At 46.6% G+C, this 17,579-nt stretch overlaps 1 protein-coding gene across 3 annotated transcripts in view; it reads left to right on the plus strand.

Moving 5' to 3' along the window:
• The window catches only part of galnt9 (polypeptide N-acetylgalactosaminyltransferase 9), a 92,128-nt gene that overhangs the window by 35,554 nt on the left and 38,995 nt on the right, over positions 1-17,579 (plus strand). For all 3 annotated transcript variants that reach the window (XM_086207521.1, XM_086207522.1, XM_086207524.1), the window contains 2 exons: positions 2,552-2,726; positions 13,003-13,200. In XM_086207521.1, coding sequence (XP_086063647.1) covers positions 2,552-2,726; positions 13,003-13,200 — 373 coding nt within the window. The remainder of the gene's footprint in view (positions 1-2,551; positions 2,727-13,002; positions 13,201-17,579) is intronic.

The raw sequence follows: 17,579 nt of genomic DNA on the forward strand, positions 1-17,579 counted from the left end.
GCACCATATCGAGGAGGAACAGGAGGGAAAACACAAAGCCATGCAAGCCTCCACAATAATGGTGGTTCTCTCCTGGTTGGGCAGAAACAATGTATAATTATATATTAAAGCAGATCTCATATGATCTTTAAACATGATTCAACTGGAAGCCAAATCTCAAAAAGCTCATCGCTGTGGGTGACATTGTGTTGTGCTCGGTCTCTGACCCTGAGAGCCACCAGCGTGACGATGATACTCTCAGGTCAGACACTCCTGCGGTGGCCTTGGTGCCTCTCTGTCTGTATCCACACATCATAAAACACTATTCTCCCACAGTGAATGTCATTCCAAGAGGCTGTTGTCAGTGAATAATGATAGCATGTTCTCTAAACTACAAGCAGCACAAACCTGTTGCTCAGTCTAATATTTTGTCAAGTCAGGGATGTTGTTTGTCTGCCTCTTCAGTGGGATTAACTTTTTATCCTCCGTGTTTCTGTGCTGCATATCTGTAAGTTTAACAAATGCACGTGCGTCGCTAGGAGGGCTTGGTCATGACTTATGCACTGCTCAAAAAAATAAGGGAACACTAAAATAACACCTGCTAGATCTGAATGAATGAAATATTCGTATTAACTACTTGGTTCTTTACATGGTTGAATGTGCTGACAACAAAAATCATCAATGAGATCAAACTTATTCACCCATGGAGGTCTGGATTTGGAGTCACACTCAAAATTAAGGTGAAAACACTGCAGGCTGATCCAACTTGGCTGTAATTTCCTTAAAACAAGTCAGAATGAGGCTCAGCGCTGGGCTGCTCCTGATGAGGTGGCGGATGGTCTCCTGAAGGATCTCCTCCCAGACCTGGACTGAAGCACCCGCCAACTCCTGGACAGTCTGTGGTGCAAAGTGGCGTTGGTGGATGGAGTGACAAGATGTCCCAGATGTGCTCGATGGGATTCAGGTCTGGGAGACGGCGGGCCGGTCCATAGCGAGGAACCTGGGCCAACCGCACCAGCATGTGGTCTCACAGTGGGTCTGAGGATCTCATCTCAGTACCTAACAGCAGTCAGGCTGCCTCTGGAGAGCACATGGAGGGCTGTGGGCCCCTGAAGAAATGCCAGCCCCCACCATTACTGACCCACTGCCACACCGGTCATGCTGGAGGATGTTGCAGGCAGCAGAACGTTCTCCACGGCGTCTCCAGACTCGGTCACGTCTGTCACATGTGCTCAGCGGGAACCTGCTGTCATCTGTGAAGAGCACAGGGCGCCAGTGGGGAATTTGCCAATCTTGGTGTTCTCAGGCAAATGCCAAATGTCCTGCACGGTGTTGGGCTGTAAGCACAACCCCCACCTGTGGACGTTGGGCCCTCCCACCACCCTCATGGAGTCTGTTTCTGACCGTTTGAGCAGACACGTGCACGTTTGTGGCCTGGTGGAGGTCACTGTGCAGGGCCCTGGCAGTGCTCCTCCGGTTCCTCCTTGCACAAAGGTGGAGGTAGCGGTTCTGCTGCTGGGTTGTCGCCCTCCTACGGCCTCCTCCCCGTCTCCTCCCCGTCTCCTGATGTACTGGCCTGTCTCCTGGTAGCGCCTCCATGCTCTGGACGCTATGCTGACAGACACAGCAAACCTTCTGGCCACAGCCGGCATTGATGGGCCATCCTGGATGAGCTGCACTACCTGAGCCCCTTGTGTGGGTTGTAGACTCCGTCTCATGCTACCACCAGAGTGAAAGCACCGCCAGCATTCAGAAGGGACCAGAACATCAGCCAGAAAGCACAGGAACGGAGAAGTGGTCTGTGGTCACCACCTGCAGAACCACGTCTTTACTGGGGGGTCTTGCTACCTGCCTGTAATTTCCACCTGTTGTCTGTTCCATTTGAACAACAGCAGGTGAAGCTGATTGTCAGTGTTGCTTCCGAGGTGGACAGTTGGATTTCACAGAAGTGAGACTGACTTGGAGTTACATTGTGTTGGTGAAGTGGTCCCTTTATTGTTTTGAGCAGTGTCTTTCTACCAGTGGGTTTACATGCACTGTTACAGTTGACCTTGATTAGCCCATTTAACAGGACGACCACATTGTCTCAGCATACATAACAGGGAAGAATCAGTTTACCGACAGTGGTACTTCCACATCTGGAGCACCAGGTATTGGTTTGCCCCCTCACAGCTGGTTTTCCTCCGTGTCACCTTTTCTGTGACATACCAAAACAAATTAACCAGCAGCCAGAGGCGTCCCTGTTGAGGTGCAGACAGAAATACAAAGACTATGAAAGAAAATTGTCTCCTTCGGAAACTGAGTTAAGGTTTTTCCTCCTCATCCACACATGCATTTTTTTTCTGAAGTTTTCCCTCCATGATTATACCCCCCCCCCCCCCCCCGACATGTGCAGAACACCAGACCAATAAAGACTAGCCCACAACCCAACCGTGGCAACGCCCTCTTACTTTACCCTGTCTGTGGTTTGTCAGCATTTGTGCTGGGTTATCCCTCCTAAAGCTGACTGATCACTTTTCCCACCCTGCCAATGAATGTCTCTTTAAGGAATCTCTCTCGTGCTTTTTTGCAGTGGAGCTGAAATTCAACTTGGACCAGTATGTGAACAAACGCTATCCAGGTCTGGTTAAGATTGTGAGGAACAGCAAGCGGGAAGGCCTGATCCGAGCCAGAATACACGGCTGGAACGCAGCCTCAGCTCCCGTCGTCGGATTCTTTGATGCCCATGTCGAGTTCAACACTGGCTGGTAAGAGAAGGTCGTGTTTAACACCAGCAGGTTGGAGCTTCATCTCTGTCCTTTCTCACCTTTGCCTATTGGGTTTGCTTCTTATCTTTCCAGGACAGCGGGGGTGTCATGTAAAATTATCATCATCACTGAAATATGCAGTTTAGTCTGCCCAGAGCATTTTGATGTGTTGCAAAGCCAAGTTCCTACTGAGGCAGCACTTTTCAACGGAATAAGCCTTATCATTAGTAAGGGTTTATCAATAATGAGCTTCCCCTTATTAAATTGTGTGCAACGGAGTTTGGTTGGAGCGGAATAGAAAAAGAGACATTAACTTAAATTACCTGACCAGCAAATGCATTTAAAACAAGGAAGGGTTCCTAACACTGGAAGGAGGGGTGGATGTAATTAAAGATGGAGCTCTGCATTATTTGACTTACAGGCTTTATTTTGCAATATGAAATTACTTGTGGGGGTCTCAGTCCAATGTCTGCCTGCTGCACAAGCTTATTGACAAAAAAAAGTCACTCAAACACATGTAATTGGCACCTAATTTGAGCCTGTCGTGCTGTCGGTGTTTGTAGATGATGTCGCTTTTGTTCCCTGGACAGCTGCCTGGGAGGAAGGAGATGGAAGGAGGGATGAGGCAAGGACAGGAGGGATGGATGGGGAGCAGTGTGAGGCCCTCTGGTTTACAGTATCCCTGAGTGCAGTTTTGTTTGATTTAATACCAGAATGTTAGATCTTAACGTAACACACTGAACAGTGGGCACAATTAGATGATTCCCTGGGTGACCACAACAAACGTCGCGCTTCTACGTTAAGGTGAGCACCTTATTTACAGTGGGGGCCTCTTCCTCTTATGACAGAGGTGCTTGTTGTCTGAAGAAAGACAGAGTTGCTTGACTTAAACAGATCAACTCCACAGAATAAGGGCACGATAAGGGTGCAGCTGGTTTTAAGTTCAGTCTTCAGCCATAAAGGCTCCGTGACTTTTCATCCTTTTCTGCCAGTTTAGTCCTGGCAAGCACCACAAAGCTGTTGTTGGACATGTGGTCCTTTTTACAGGACAATCTGATATGAAGGAATAAGAAGCTCCTGTTGAAGGTTTGTATGAGTTCAAGAAGGGATACTTCTGGAGGAGTGAGGATGTCATCTGAAAAGTGGGCTTTCCTCAGTCGATGCTGAAAGATTTAGGCTGGGAAGAGTTGTGACTGATGTGAGACATCTGAGCCCATTTGTCAGCGGAGGGGTGAGATGACATGCTGGCGTGGAGAAGAAGGGGTGCATGGTGAGGATGGGAACCTGGCCAGTCAGCTCAGATAAAGCTGGGCAGTACTACCCAATAGATGAGTATTTGATTCATGCATAAACACAAGGCAGTGAAGCGGCTGGTAGAGGGATGGACTTACTAGAATTCAGGTCGGTGGGACACCAGACGGGCCACAGAGTTGTGAATGAACTATTAAAGTCTGACTGCAGAGGCTTGCGGCCCTGTTAGGGGGGTTGCAGTCGTCCTGCCAGGAGATGACCTGTACCTGTACAGGGAGGTACGCAGATTTCCTCGTAGGGAGCAGGTTGTTGCTGCAATGGTGGTGATCTCTGGTTGTCCTGTGTCACAGTCTGGGGGGCAGTCTGAGATGGGAGTACTGTCATGTTGCAGTGAGGTTTTCCTGGGGCCAATGAGGAGCTCTGTGTTTTCAAGGTCGAGTCTGAGGTTGTGCACAAACATCTGAGAGCTCACGCCTTTGGGACAGGCAGAAGGAGAGGTTTAGTATCATCAGCACAACAATGACAGGAGAAGTTCTGAGACGACGTGAAGGGAGAACAGCATGAGCCCCAGGACTAAGCCTTGGAGGACACCAGTGATAAGTGCAGAGGGTCTAGACCAGACCTATCCATTAAGCCCCTCCAAGAGTTCAAGTCAAGGAAGAGAAGCAGTTAAGTTTCATCAGATGAGGCTGGTAGTCTGGAACATCCAAAGTAAAGAGTTCCTCCATTTCAAATTAAACAGCATCAGCTGATTATTCCCACTCCTTCAGTGACTGTCTCGTACAATTAAGGCCAGGACCTTTTCAATGTCACACACGAGCCAGTCTGGTTCCTTAAATGTGTGGAAGGATTCTTGTCTATAGCTTCAGTGGGAAGTCCCGTCCCGTCCCCCCGTCCCCCCCACACACACACACACACACACATTCCATTGACCTTCATACAGATTTCGTCCATGTCTGATCTCCTGTCCATGAACTCAGTTTCTGTTTCACATTACATTCACGTTACTTCACCCACTGCCATGGTTGTGACATCACCACGCCTCTCTCCTCTGAAGCCCCTACTGCCGCCCACCTCCATCTTCCTTTGATAACCTGCCACCTTGTTTGGTTTTTTGTTTTTGTTTGGATGCCTTGGATTTGCTTTTATATGAGGTTATATTTACAGGCGTAAATGAAAAGCCCAAGCCTTGGGATTTTTCTCTCTACAAGTAAGAGCTGGGTAGAGAGATAACGGAGCAGGAGATGATAGTCGACTTTAGGAAGCTCACTCGTACTTCTGTGTGTGTGTGTGTGTGTGTGTGTGTGTGTGTGTGTGTGTGTGTGTGTGTGTGTGTGTGTGTATTTATATGATCTACAAACAGTCTGGCTGTTTCTTTTTCAAATAGATTCACTTGTAGTGTCTCGCCTGTTACCCATGCAGGAACCCCTCTATTTATCATAATATGATTATTCACAGTGACACGCACAGTGATAAGTGAGATGGATGCTTCCTCTCCATGTTGTGGTGAGTCTACCTCAATGACCTTGTGCACGCTCAGCCAGAGATGATGCTGCCAGCTCTCAGCTGCAGTTGTGTGATTCATTGGTATGGCGTCCCCCCGGGTCCTGTACATTTGCAGCTGAACTGTACTGCTGGTTGGTGCTCCTGTTATAGCACACATAATTGTGTTTTACTGTGTGGTGCACTGGACAGCTGTTTCCGTGGACCGTGCTGGTTTATGTAGAGTTAGAAGAAGAGAGGCTGGTGGTTTTACCGGAGGAGTGATGGAATCCTTTGTTCTGTCTTAACAGCTAATATGTGTTATGTTGCAATGATGAACAAGCTTCACTTTCCTCAGATGAATTGTAGATATTGAAGTACTTCTAGGCAGCAGGGTGGAGCAGTGGTCCTCACTGTGGCCCCCAGCAAGAAGGTTGTGGGTGGAGCAGTGGTCCTCACTGTGGCCCCCAGCAAGAAGGTTGTGGGTGGAGCAGTGGTCCTCCCTGTGGCCCCCATCAAGAAGGTTGTGGGTGGAGCCCCGGCTGCAGCACGGGGTCTTTCTGGGTGAGTCTCCATGTTCTCCCTGTTCCTGCTGGGTTCTCTCTGGTACTCCAGCTTCCTCCACAGTCCAAAGACATCAAGAGGGACCAGGTTAATCCAGACTCTAAATTGACCGTAGGCGTGGCTGGGAGAGCCAATGGTTGTCTGTCTCTATGTGTTGGCCCTGCCATGGACTGGTGACCTGTCCAGGGGGAAGGCTGCTGGGATAGGCTCCACCCCCACCACCCTCAACAGGACAGGAGGAGTAATTCTACTACATTTCTCTCTTACCTGAGAATATTAAGATAAAGCAAATATTCTTCTGCTCCACTGTTACACTGGACGAACCAATGCCATCATTATGAATCTCTGTCAGCTTCTACACTGTTCATCTTTGACATCACTGGATGTCGATTAAAGAACTGCTACTCATGTTAGCGTGAAAAATATACACTCAAGGGGACGATGCATTGTTTCCATTTTTAGCACGCTATTTTGTTCTATAATTATTGAGTTATTAGCAAACTCTAGGTGTCATCGTAGATGTTGTTTAGCTTGACAGGAAGATAACAAGCAGCAGTTTTACTCCTTTCATTTACCTTAATGAGTATTTTTACTTCTACACAAGCGATTATATGAAGAAAGAAAACTTTTTGTCTGTCCGCTCTCACCACTTCAGCGTTGATGTTGCATCCCATTACCAAATGCTCACAATCGGTCTCCTCCAGTAGTTTGGATGCATCCATCCTGCAGACAGAGGCTGTCCATCCTGCTCCAAACACGAGCTGTTTTCCTCGCGCCGCTGCCTAAATAAACAGGATTAATGATAGGAAATGGGAGCATGTTGCAATTAGAACCCACTATCTGCCACACTTGAACCACATGGGTGCAGAGGGGAGGCACAGGGAAATTGATATTTATTTGGTTTTGGAAACCTCTGCACAGTTCCCATCTCAGGTTATTAACGATTAATGATTAGTCGTCTCGCAGCCGCTCCCTGCTGAGTGTGCGCTGGAGATAAGATGGTCGTTGCAGCGAGGTCGTAATGAAACACATGCTTCAGAAGGCAACACTTTGATAAATGTTGAATGCTCTGCTGCTATGTGACCTGGTGAGTTTATCTAAGAATGAGACACACTGGTAGACAAAATTAGAAATAAAAAAACAGATAAACCAACCTCCGCCTCCTGTAATTATAAAATATGTAATATTTGTCACATCCATATTTGATATTAGCCCCTTTGTTGATCTTCTAAAGCTCAGTCTGCTTATTATGCTGTGCAGGTGCGACGGCATTATAATAAATTCAATGGTACATAAATTTCAGAGTCTCAGAGGCTGAGAAAATGTTTTTGAGCTGAAGTAAATCATGTCTTTACTTTGGCTGACTGTGTCTGCTGGTGTCTCAGTGTTTACATCAGTGTGGCGTTGAGGAGGGAGGTGAAGCAGCCGCGCTGACTGCTTCACCGAGCACGGGCTCGGCAGACCTCCAGAACCACAGAACAGACAGTGATTTATGCCGCCTTTACATTTAGATCATATCTGCCTCATCCTGGGCAAATGCATTTAGAAATAGAATTAGAAACTTCTCCAGGCCATGTATTTGCATACCACTATCGACTTCAAACAGCCCTGATGCTGTAATGAATTGAGATTCTGTGTGGATACTGTTCCTGTCTTTAGATCCTGCATCTTTCATGGGAGGTGGGAGACAGGCCAAAATTAATATGTGATTTAAACACGTCTGAGCCGCTCTGTAACGCAGCCTGGCAGGGCGACTGTGCAAGGACTCACATTTAGCGTTTTAAGGTGATGTAACATGCTAGAGTTGATCTGTGCATGGATTCTTCTAAAGACACGCTCATATGCACATGGATCACACCGTATAAAATTTGTGTTAGAATGAGCTGGCATCCTCTCACGTAAATGATTTGGGTCATCAGGGAAAGCCGCATATGCTAAAATGTAAACTCCTCCTGCATGGGAAGCTCATGTGTTCTGCTGCATTTAGTATAGAGCAGAATTAAAGGGAATCTTATTTTAGGCACTGAGGGCCCGGCTGCTCTTCAGATATAATTCTGAGCACAGTTTGATCCCATTATCTGATCTACTTCAGATTCATTCCAAATTTAAGATCCATTAATCAAAGGGGAGTGCTGCTGGGTTTTTACATCCGCACTGGAAGAAGGTAGGACAGGGAGAGAAAGCTGAGTCAAGCTGATATAAATGGAGATTCCAGTGATATTTGTCCTCGCTTGCTTTCTTCTGGTAAGACGCACAATTCATTCTGCGACATGTACGTGTGGCCCGCAACGGTATAAAAGACAAACCGTTGCTATGAAAACGTAATAAATCAAAAAGACCCCTGCATCAGTTTGAAGTGTTACGAGAAATGGTGGGGCAGGGGTGGGGGGGCGGGGGGCAACTCAAGTTGTGAGTGTGTTTTCACAATATTGGGTGAGTCATCGCTGGGAAAATGGTATTGTAACATGGATACGGAGTGAGATGCAGTGTGATAACCCTCGCGGTGCAGATGAAGTAGTGATACAAGAAGAGGAATGACACGGGCTCGCCTGTCAAAGGCAGACGTGTCCTCATTTCCACAACGTCTCTGTCTTATCATTCTTGTGGGTCCCTGAATTGGGGGGGCAAAGTCATCTCGTCAAGGACAGAGAGAGTGCGGATGGAGACTCGGTGGAATTAACATGGACAGGAACGTGGCTGTGTTCAGACTGCAGGCCATCCTCCTGCGTTCACTGGTGGGCGAGTTGAAGGTGCCAGTCCAGTTGCTTTGGAACCTTGGCTTCTCACTTCAAAGAAGAAAACCTATTCACATGGTGTGGCCCCGCCCTCTTTCTCTCCGCTGCTTCCTTATTTTACTTCTGGTAATTGTTAGATTGCTGTTCATCATTTTTGGCGTGAGAAGACAGCAGTAAATTACCATCTTGAACGACTTCGTTGTGTCTTTGGAAGGTAAAGGAGCAGCTATGAACAAAAGTCAAAGTAGTGAAGCGCACAAATTTTTACATCATGGAGCCGTCGACTGTTATGCATCTCCTCTTCACCCAGTTTTTAAAGCATCCCCAAACAGAACATGCGATGCTAGCAGGTTAGCTACACAGCAACGATCTACGCTAAGCTACGATCTGCCGTTGACTGCTTTGTAATGTTCGCTACGAAGGACAGTCTAAAGTAACGGTAGTTAGATGATTTTGAAATGAAGCATGTAAGTCTGCCTGCTGGCCAATTGCTTTCAGACGTTCTGAGTCACATGTTGACGTACGTCTGAGACGGAGGGTGGCGGACGAGTGCGTGCTGTCTGGGATGTGAATCGAGTCAGCAAGTGTGATTGATATTGTAAAATGACTTGTGTGCGTCAGGCTTTGAATGAGGACATCCGTATGGAGGGATTTGAAACAAGGATGTGACCTGTGTGGATTGTCTCCAATTTGAAAATGTGAGAGGAAAAAGATGTTTTGAGTCTCAGTCTGAAACCTCACAGCAGGGGTTCTCCACGTGGGAACGGGTCCCACTTTGCTCTGCAAGATGAGCAGAATCTAATCTCACTTTTTAACTGTAACTGACAGCATTTATGGGGAAGCTGGGCCAGAATTGCTGATGTGTCCTGTTTGAAGCGAGCTAGCTGCTGTTGGCTAAAAAACAAGTACCATTTCTAGAGAATCTTGTGTGTGTCGTGTGTTAGAAGATAAATTGGTCAAAATGTGAAATTGAAATAAGAAATTTAAGACCAAACCCCTTCTTGATGGCTACAATTCAGCGTGTAACAGGTGGGAGGGGTCTCTTTGTGGATACCTGGCAACTGTTCAAAACCTCTCGTAGGTCACAGCTCCGGTCTACCAGTTTAAAGGTGCAGTTCTTCATTTAAGGAAATATGCTGACTCGTCTTTTTTCCCCAGAGATGACGGCAAAGATCAGAATTCTTCTCTTATCTGAAAAAACATAAATGAAGCATGAAAACACGCAGGTGATGAACTGAACTGAGTATCTATCTATCATCTATCTATCTATCATCTATCTATCTATCATCTATCATCTATCTATCTATCCATCTATCCATCTATCTATCCATCTATCTATCTATCTATCTATCATCTATCTATCTATCATCTATCATCTATCTATCATCATCTATCCATCTATCCATCATCTATCTATCATCCATCATCTATCCATCTATCCATCCATCCATCTATAATTTTCTCGGCCCTTTGACTCGTTGTCCTCTTGTTGTGTTCATGTACCTGTCAATGGTATCGCTGCTGATTATATTATTTCACAGTTTTTCATCGTTATGTCAAGTTATAAAATCAACCAGGTTTGTTTATTTACTGTCCTTTTGTCACCATGGCGATACATCAGAAGCAGTATTGTGAAAGACTGGCATCATGAAGAAGTCTCACTCATGCTATCGGTAGAGATGAACGATCTGCATCCTGCCTCCATGTATACATCTTCAGTCAATTATAAATCCTTCAAATGTGAGGCGCCGCCATGGCAACGAGTTCTTCCTGCCATGACCACTGACCGGGGGTCGTACCTGTACTTACTGTCCCTGGCGTGTGACAGCAGGATCGGTGCACAGACTCTAACCAGCCACTCCCATGTCATTACATGATGTCTTTGTCAGGGCATCGCCTCATATTTTACTGACATCATCACATACGGGTCAATATTCATCCGTTCCCTCGGTACCAGTACCTGCTTACTGCCTTCATGTGACAAGTAATCATTTGACTTTTGGAAGATTCAAGGCTTTCACTTCTTCAACAGAAAAGTAAAGGAGGGGGAGAAAGGGAGTGCTGGAATCAGGGTGAAGTGAGTCAGTGGGTGGAAACATGGAGGGAGCAGAATCTGTGTGGGAGGATCCTTGAGAGACACATCCACCACTTCATCATTGCAGCCTCCCCTTTCTTGAAAAATGTGGAAGTGTGTGGAGCTGCCCTGAAGACAAGCTGGAGATCATCTCTCAGCTCCAGCAAGATTCCACTTCTGCAGCCACCGGCAGCGACTTCAGTGTCGCTCGGTCAAAGACTTCAAGACAGTTCCCCTCGGCCAGGACGCTAACAAGCAGAATCAAAAAGAACAACACAATCACCAGAAGTATTTTACTGGAAATGGTGTACAACTGCAGCTGCGGTTTCCTCTGAAGACCCATTACGCTGCTGCTGAGCTGGTTTAAGGAACAGAGTTGGTTTGGATGATGTCGTGTCTCATGATAGGTTGAAGGTTCTGGTCTGTTCTGATGTTGGTGTACTCATCATAACAACAGAGAACACGATCCCCATACTGATGTATGAAAAGATGATGAAAGCAAGCACAGCCTGCAGGGATACACACCTCTACTCCAATCTTTCCGCCTGTGAAGACAAAATGGTGCTTCTTTTCATTTCCGTTTCTAAATTTACCTCATCAAAAACTATGTCTGATGATGTAATATTTTGTGTTATTGTCACAAAATCCCACTGCAAGACTAAAACCATCAAAGTATGAGCTCATCTCCGCTGGCTCGTCTGTGGTATTCAGTCCGGAGCCCATTTGTTCCCTTTGAAAGCTCAAATCTTTCAAGGCTGCTTTCACTGGTAACAAACAGACGAGCAGGAACAGTCATATCACCGTGCAGCTGGAAAATCACCCAACCTGATGGGTTTGTTCCTCCTCCCCCCACAGCAGGGATTCAAACTGTATATTTTGGGAAATCGATGAGATGGATCACCAGCATGTTCACATCCATCTAATCACTCAGCTGAGGGAGCTCAGGCTATCTCGCGCCGTTTTTCTCCCTCTGTGACCGTCTTCACAACAGATGACTGCAGATGCTGGCCGCATCAGCACAAACACACCCCATTTATCAAGTGGTGCGCACGCACATCCTACACCTGATCGTCTTTACAAATCACAGTCTACCTGGAGACGTGTGCACGTGAAATCTGCTGCACGTCCGCCGCCCTCGACACGCCCACGTTCAACCGTAAGTGGTTGATGTGGAGCAGCTGGTGAATACTGAGTGATGGAAAGGAGGCAGCGGATCAGTGGCTCCTCGCCATGACTCACAGCCAGGAAGAACCAGAGCAGTGGATCCTGCACCAGTGCGCACGAGCGTCACGGCAGCAGACAGAGTGATGACATCACACCGTAATGGCGTGACACATCAATCCAACTTGCAACCAACAATATCGTCAGAGACACACAGCTGACTGTTTTACACCACCAAGTTTCCACAGACGCTGGACGAGGTACTTGAATGCCTCGTGAACTACAGCAGGACAACAGGTATTAAAGTTTGGACTGACGGACCTGCAGTTTTCGAGGATTTGCTCTTCATTTGGTGTATAAAGAGACAGCTTCAGTCGCAACAGCTTTCACAAACGCCACCATTGTTTCTCTCATACAGGAGCTCAGAGCAAAAGCCTTGAGATGGAGAGCGCGTGAGTTTTGGGTGTCACTTTCTTCAAAAACGAACTCACAGCCGCTGGCGCAGGTGGAAGATGGAGGGCGGGGGGGGGGGGGTAGTTTTCCCTGGAACTTGATGTGTTTCGCTTTAGCAGGTTTTCCAGTAGCTTTTATCAAGTCTCTCACAGGGATACGTGGCACATTTTGACATTTGGTTTTCATAAGCTGGAGATCTGAACTGTGGTGACCATTGTTGTCCTGTTTTGAATGTTGGAGAAGCGTACGTGTGCTTGGAGGGAGCGAGCCTGAGGGGATCTGAAGGTCTGGGTCTCTTTACAGGTTCAGACGACTTCCTGCACATCGTTGTCATAAAACTACATTCAGACTTTCAAGATCCGTCGTGTCCTTCTTGACCACATTTATTCACTCAAGCACTGCAATATTGATACTTCAAGCCTTTGCAGGCAGAATGAAAATGCTCAGACTTGCTGATTGGCCCTGCAGCAGACTCTCCTCTGCTCTGCTCTCCTCTCGTTTGTCTCTGTTTGCATCTCTTTTTAAAGTCTTTTCTGGGTTTTTTTTCCCTGCTAAGGGCCGAACCAGTTCTGACACGGATGAGAGAAGACCACACCCGCATCATTCTGCCCGCCATCGACAACATCAAATACAACACTTTTGAAGTGCAGCAGTATGCCAACGCCGCCCACGGCTACAACTGGGGGTTGTGGTGTATGTACATCATCCCTCCGCAGGAATGGCTGGACAAGGGCGATGAGACGGCCCCTATCAGGTGAGAGCGTCCATTATAGATGAGGATGTTTGATGAAATATGGATCGGCGTATGACTTATTCATCGCTGGACGCATCAAACTAAGATGCTCTGCAGGCTGACGTGCCATCCAAACATACAAATAAAGCCCCGTGTAGAAAGCTGTCTAATTACCATGATGAATATCTTCATTGTGATGCAGAATCACAAGGCCGCAGCGATGGCGTGTCATTAGCAGAGTGGAGTGTGGAATGAGCGGGCCGTTCCATTACAGCACCGCTGATTGGAGGACAGCGCCGGCTTTAATTGGTTAGATGTCCTTGGTAAAATCACATTGGATTAAAATGGGATTAAAAAGAGCACAAGAGCATCGTGCTGTGTTGTGATGGAACCGCAGAGAACATCAGTGGAAACACTCAGAGGTGGATTCAACCGCTTGTACATTTACAACATTAATTCCTTCAGTGTAGCAACAGAGTTGTTCCATTGCTGCTGGAGGCAAAAACACTGTTTTCATTTGCTCTTTATTCAAATTGCTTCGACAAATTGAGACACTTCCAGTTTAGTTCAATGGTAACACTTGACAGTGAGGCAACGTTCATAAGAGCACGACTAAGAGTGCCAATAAGCATTAATTATGCGAGATTCAACATTTACCATTTGTGTCACTCACTGCCCCCCCACTCCAACCTCCCTTACTCTGCTGTCCATCTTCACCGTCCCTGTGAACACGAACGCCGTGAGTAGATGAATACAGGACGCCTAGACAACGATACCTCAGCGCTCTGAGGGTCGCTGGCAGTGATAACTGCTGGTTTCACTGTTATTGCCAGGTGTTGCGAGTTCGTTGTGTTTGCCATGTGGGGACAGTGTACATCAATGAATGAAAATATAAATGCATCCGGTCACCAGTTTCCACTTGTGGTCCCCACTAGAAGGAAAAAGGATCCTTATCCTCCACACGACTGAAATCAGTGACACCCTAAGAATGGCAGCGTATCTACACGAATGCTCGCCATCGTCCAGACACCACAGGGTTTAGTTTCATGTGTTCTCAACGAGGTGGCGTCTCTCCTGTCTCACAGTAGTCTTTTTTTTGCAGTTTTGTCTGAACATGCATATTTTACAAAGGTAATTTAGCATTTTTCTCCTGAAGAGAAAGAGGCGAAGCTTTGAGAACAGTTGCTATAAAAAAGAAACCCTTAATAACTAAAGAAAACTGTGTTTCTGCAAAGAAAACAAACAAGACAGAAAATTTCCCACTTAAAGTTTTTAATAAAGTTCTAACAGAACTTTTAATTATTGTTGTGGAAGTGTTAATGGCGCTGAGTCGATCTGTTAGCAGGGAGTACGGCCTTCTGCCAGAGCAGATCGGCGGCGTTTTACTGAACCACCAGCAACTTTTATTAATGTTCATAAAAGCTTCTAAAAGCCTGTGTTACACTGGAATGGATGTTTTCTTATTCAGTATTACAGGTTTGTGTGTCCTGAGCAAAATCATGCTGAAGTTTAATGGTCAAAGAGCAGAGAAGTACTGCACTGCATTAATGATTTTATGTTTCCATCTACATTTGGTTCTCAGAGTGAAGCAGCAGGAACACTCCAGAGTCCACGAGGCTAAATGAGTTCACACAGTTGAAGTTGGGCTCTTCTTCACCTCTGAAAGTGGTTTTTCATATATAAATATATATATATATATAAATGTGTGTGTGTGTGTGTGTGTGTGTGTATATATATATATATATATACACACATTACCAGTGTTGTGCTAGTTACTGCAAAACAGTAATTAGTTATGTTACTAGTTACTGCAATTCAAAAGCAAGTCAGTTCCTAACTCAGTTATTAAAACCAAAAAGTAAAGCATTACTAGGAAAAGTAACTATTGAGTTACAAAAAAGGTCAGAACTGTCAACACTGAGCTCTGTCCTACTTGACATGCATTTTCATCACTGGACTGAGCTCTGCTCAGCAATGTGGTCTACATTCATACAAACACTAAGATGTTTCCAAGTGATTGATTATTGATTGACTTTAGCCTGGCGAGCAGTAGCACTCCCTCGCTGAAAAGAACAGGTGCACGGGGTGAGGTGACGTCTGTGTCGGTGTCTGTGCCGGTCCCTGACCCGGTCCCTGACCCGGTCCCTGACCCGCTAGCGTCAGCAACATGATGCCTGGATGCGTTCATAGATGAGAGCTGCTGTTGCGGCCCCAGAGAGGCTCTTAGTGCCGAGACACGAGTTGCATTTAACAGAAACATGTTTCTCCTTCTGCTCAACGCAGGAGAAGTAGTGAGCGCACTTCCACGTGGAGAAACTCGCCCGAGGTTCCGCCGTGATGTGTTGCACGTTCTTGCTGTCATGAACAAACGCCCCCACAGCGCAGCTCGCTCTCGTCCTGTCTCACTCTCCTCCTGTCTCTTGCACTTCCCCCAAGCCCCCCCCACACAGGAAGTAGACACAGTGGCTCAGCCGGGACAGTAAAATAACGTAACATAAACTAATAAATGGATCGTTCAGTCACTATAACTGAGTTATTGAATTTTAAAAATAATGCATTTGATTATTAGTTACTGCCAAAGTTACTTTTTTGGCAGTAACTAATAACACAGTAACGCGTTAGTCCCAACACTGTATATTACATACACATACACGTATATATTATATCTAGATACTGTAGTGTTTTATTGATAATTAACGTTCAGTATCTGAGTTAAAGTTCGTTGTAGAGGAGAAATGAACAGAAGAGATGAATGTTGTTTTCAGGTGGGGATCAATCAGTGGGAGTAAACTCAGAGACAGTGGAGCTACGGGCGCTAGTGGGACTCATTCAGGATGGAGGTGAGAGCTCTGCACTGACCTGAGTTTAATTCCCTCTCTTAGTCCAGCGGAGCTTAAACACTTCTGTTTGACACAACGTCTCCTAGAAACCTAGAGTGTAATGTGACAGTTTAGACCGGACCTGAGTTCTGGCCAGCGGGTCATGATTAACCAGAACGATTGATGCGTTCTTGAGGGTCAGCGGCTGGACTGGTGGTGGGGGGCAGTCAAGAGCCTCACAAGCTGAACTCAGAGCTGCTGCGTGGTTCCTTATTGACTCTTCGCTGCAAACGGCCCACCGCCTCAAGGGCCGCTTGAAGTGTGGCGGCTGTGTGGATTTGTATTGGAAATCATTCAGCCACTTGTTTCCTGAAGGTTGCTGCCTATCAACAGCAGAAGCTGTGGCCCTTCAACGCTCCGTCTCAAGGCCTGTTTGGACACAGCCAGCAACTAAGAGACGGCACAGAGACCGCCTCCGTCTGGACAGGACATCGTCTTGGATGTTTGACAGAAGAACTTCTCTGTGGTGATGGGAAACTTAAAGCCGTTGTTACCATGGTAACATAGACGACCAAGCCTAACCTGCTAAGGACTAGTTTTTGTTTACCATTTCAGCCTGAAATCATCATCGCCGAAGAAGCTCCGCCCCTTCATGCAGCCTGTCTTCGCTGGGGGTGTGTCTCGAGATCGAAAGGCTCACTTTCTGAGGATTTTCTCTTTGAGGGGTAGATTCACAAGGAAGGGATAAGTTATACATGTAGACTTGCTGTGCTGTACTTCAACAGCGCCACCGAACAAAGCAATCACAGGAGAACACGCTGTTTCTGTGACACGGTGAAGCAGGAAGGAGGACCCTTCTACCTGAGCACCTTGCTCAAGCAGATACGGGAGAAAACATGCGTCTGTGTTCAACCATGGCGCAGCAGCAGAAAGGTGCCACGTGCTGGATGGACACAGGATTGATGTGACTCCTGTCAGCATCCATGCTTTTCTGAAAACATGTTCAACAATGAATAATCAACAAAGGAATAAACGAGCACGAGAACTGGCGAGGGTTATTTTAGACCAGGGATGATTTATTTAGATTTCCTCTGCAGTGATTTGAGAGTTAAATCCTTCACAAACTGTTTTATTTACTCTTTTCTTTCCTTCAAGCTCCAGAGATGTTGCTGAATTTCGGCTTTTGAATCAAAGTCACAGGCAGAGCAAATGTGTCCTCAAAGTAGAGGATGAGTGTGAAGGAACATCTTACACTTTACATGGATGCTGTCACACAGACGCTCGTCCGGTAACCTTCCTCTGTGGTCCTTGTCCTCTCGTCTCTGGAGTGCAGCCTCACCACTGGGGGTCGGAGCAGTGAGGCAGGGCGGCGAGGGAGAGGCCTGAGTCCTGCTCCAGCATAGGTCAGCAAAGCCTCTCATATATAGTGGGAATACTGCACGCGATTGAATACTGACGCAAGGTTTTGATTTAATGTGCCCCCCCAAACTGCTCTGTCCTCTTCTTGTCCTCCTGTACCCAACGATATGAGTGAACATGCTGATGGCACGTTACTCTGTACTGCACCCTCAACACACAGCA

Source organism: Aulostomus chinensis, chromosome 6, assembly GCF_037954235.1.
Source record: "Aulostomus chinensis isolate RoL2024-O1b breed Wild chromosome 6, RoL_Achi_v1.0, whole genome shotgun sequence".
NCBI classification, from domain to species: domain Eukaryota; kingdom Metazoa; phylum Chordata; class Actinopteri; order Syngnathiformes; family Aulostomidae; genus Aulostomus; species Aulostomus chinensis.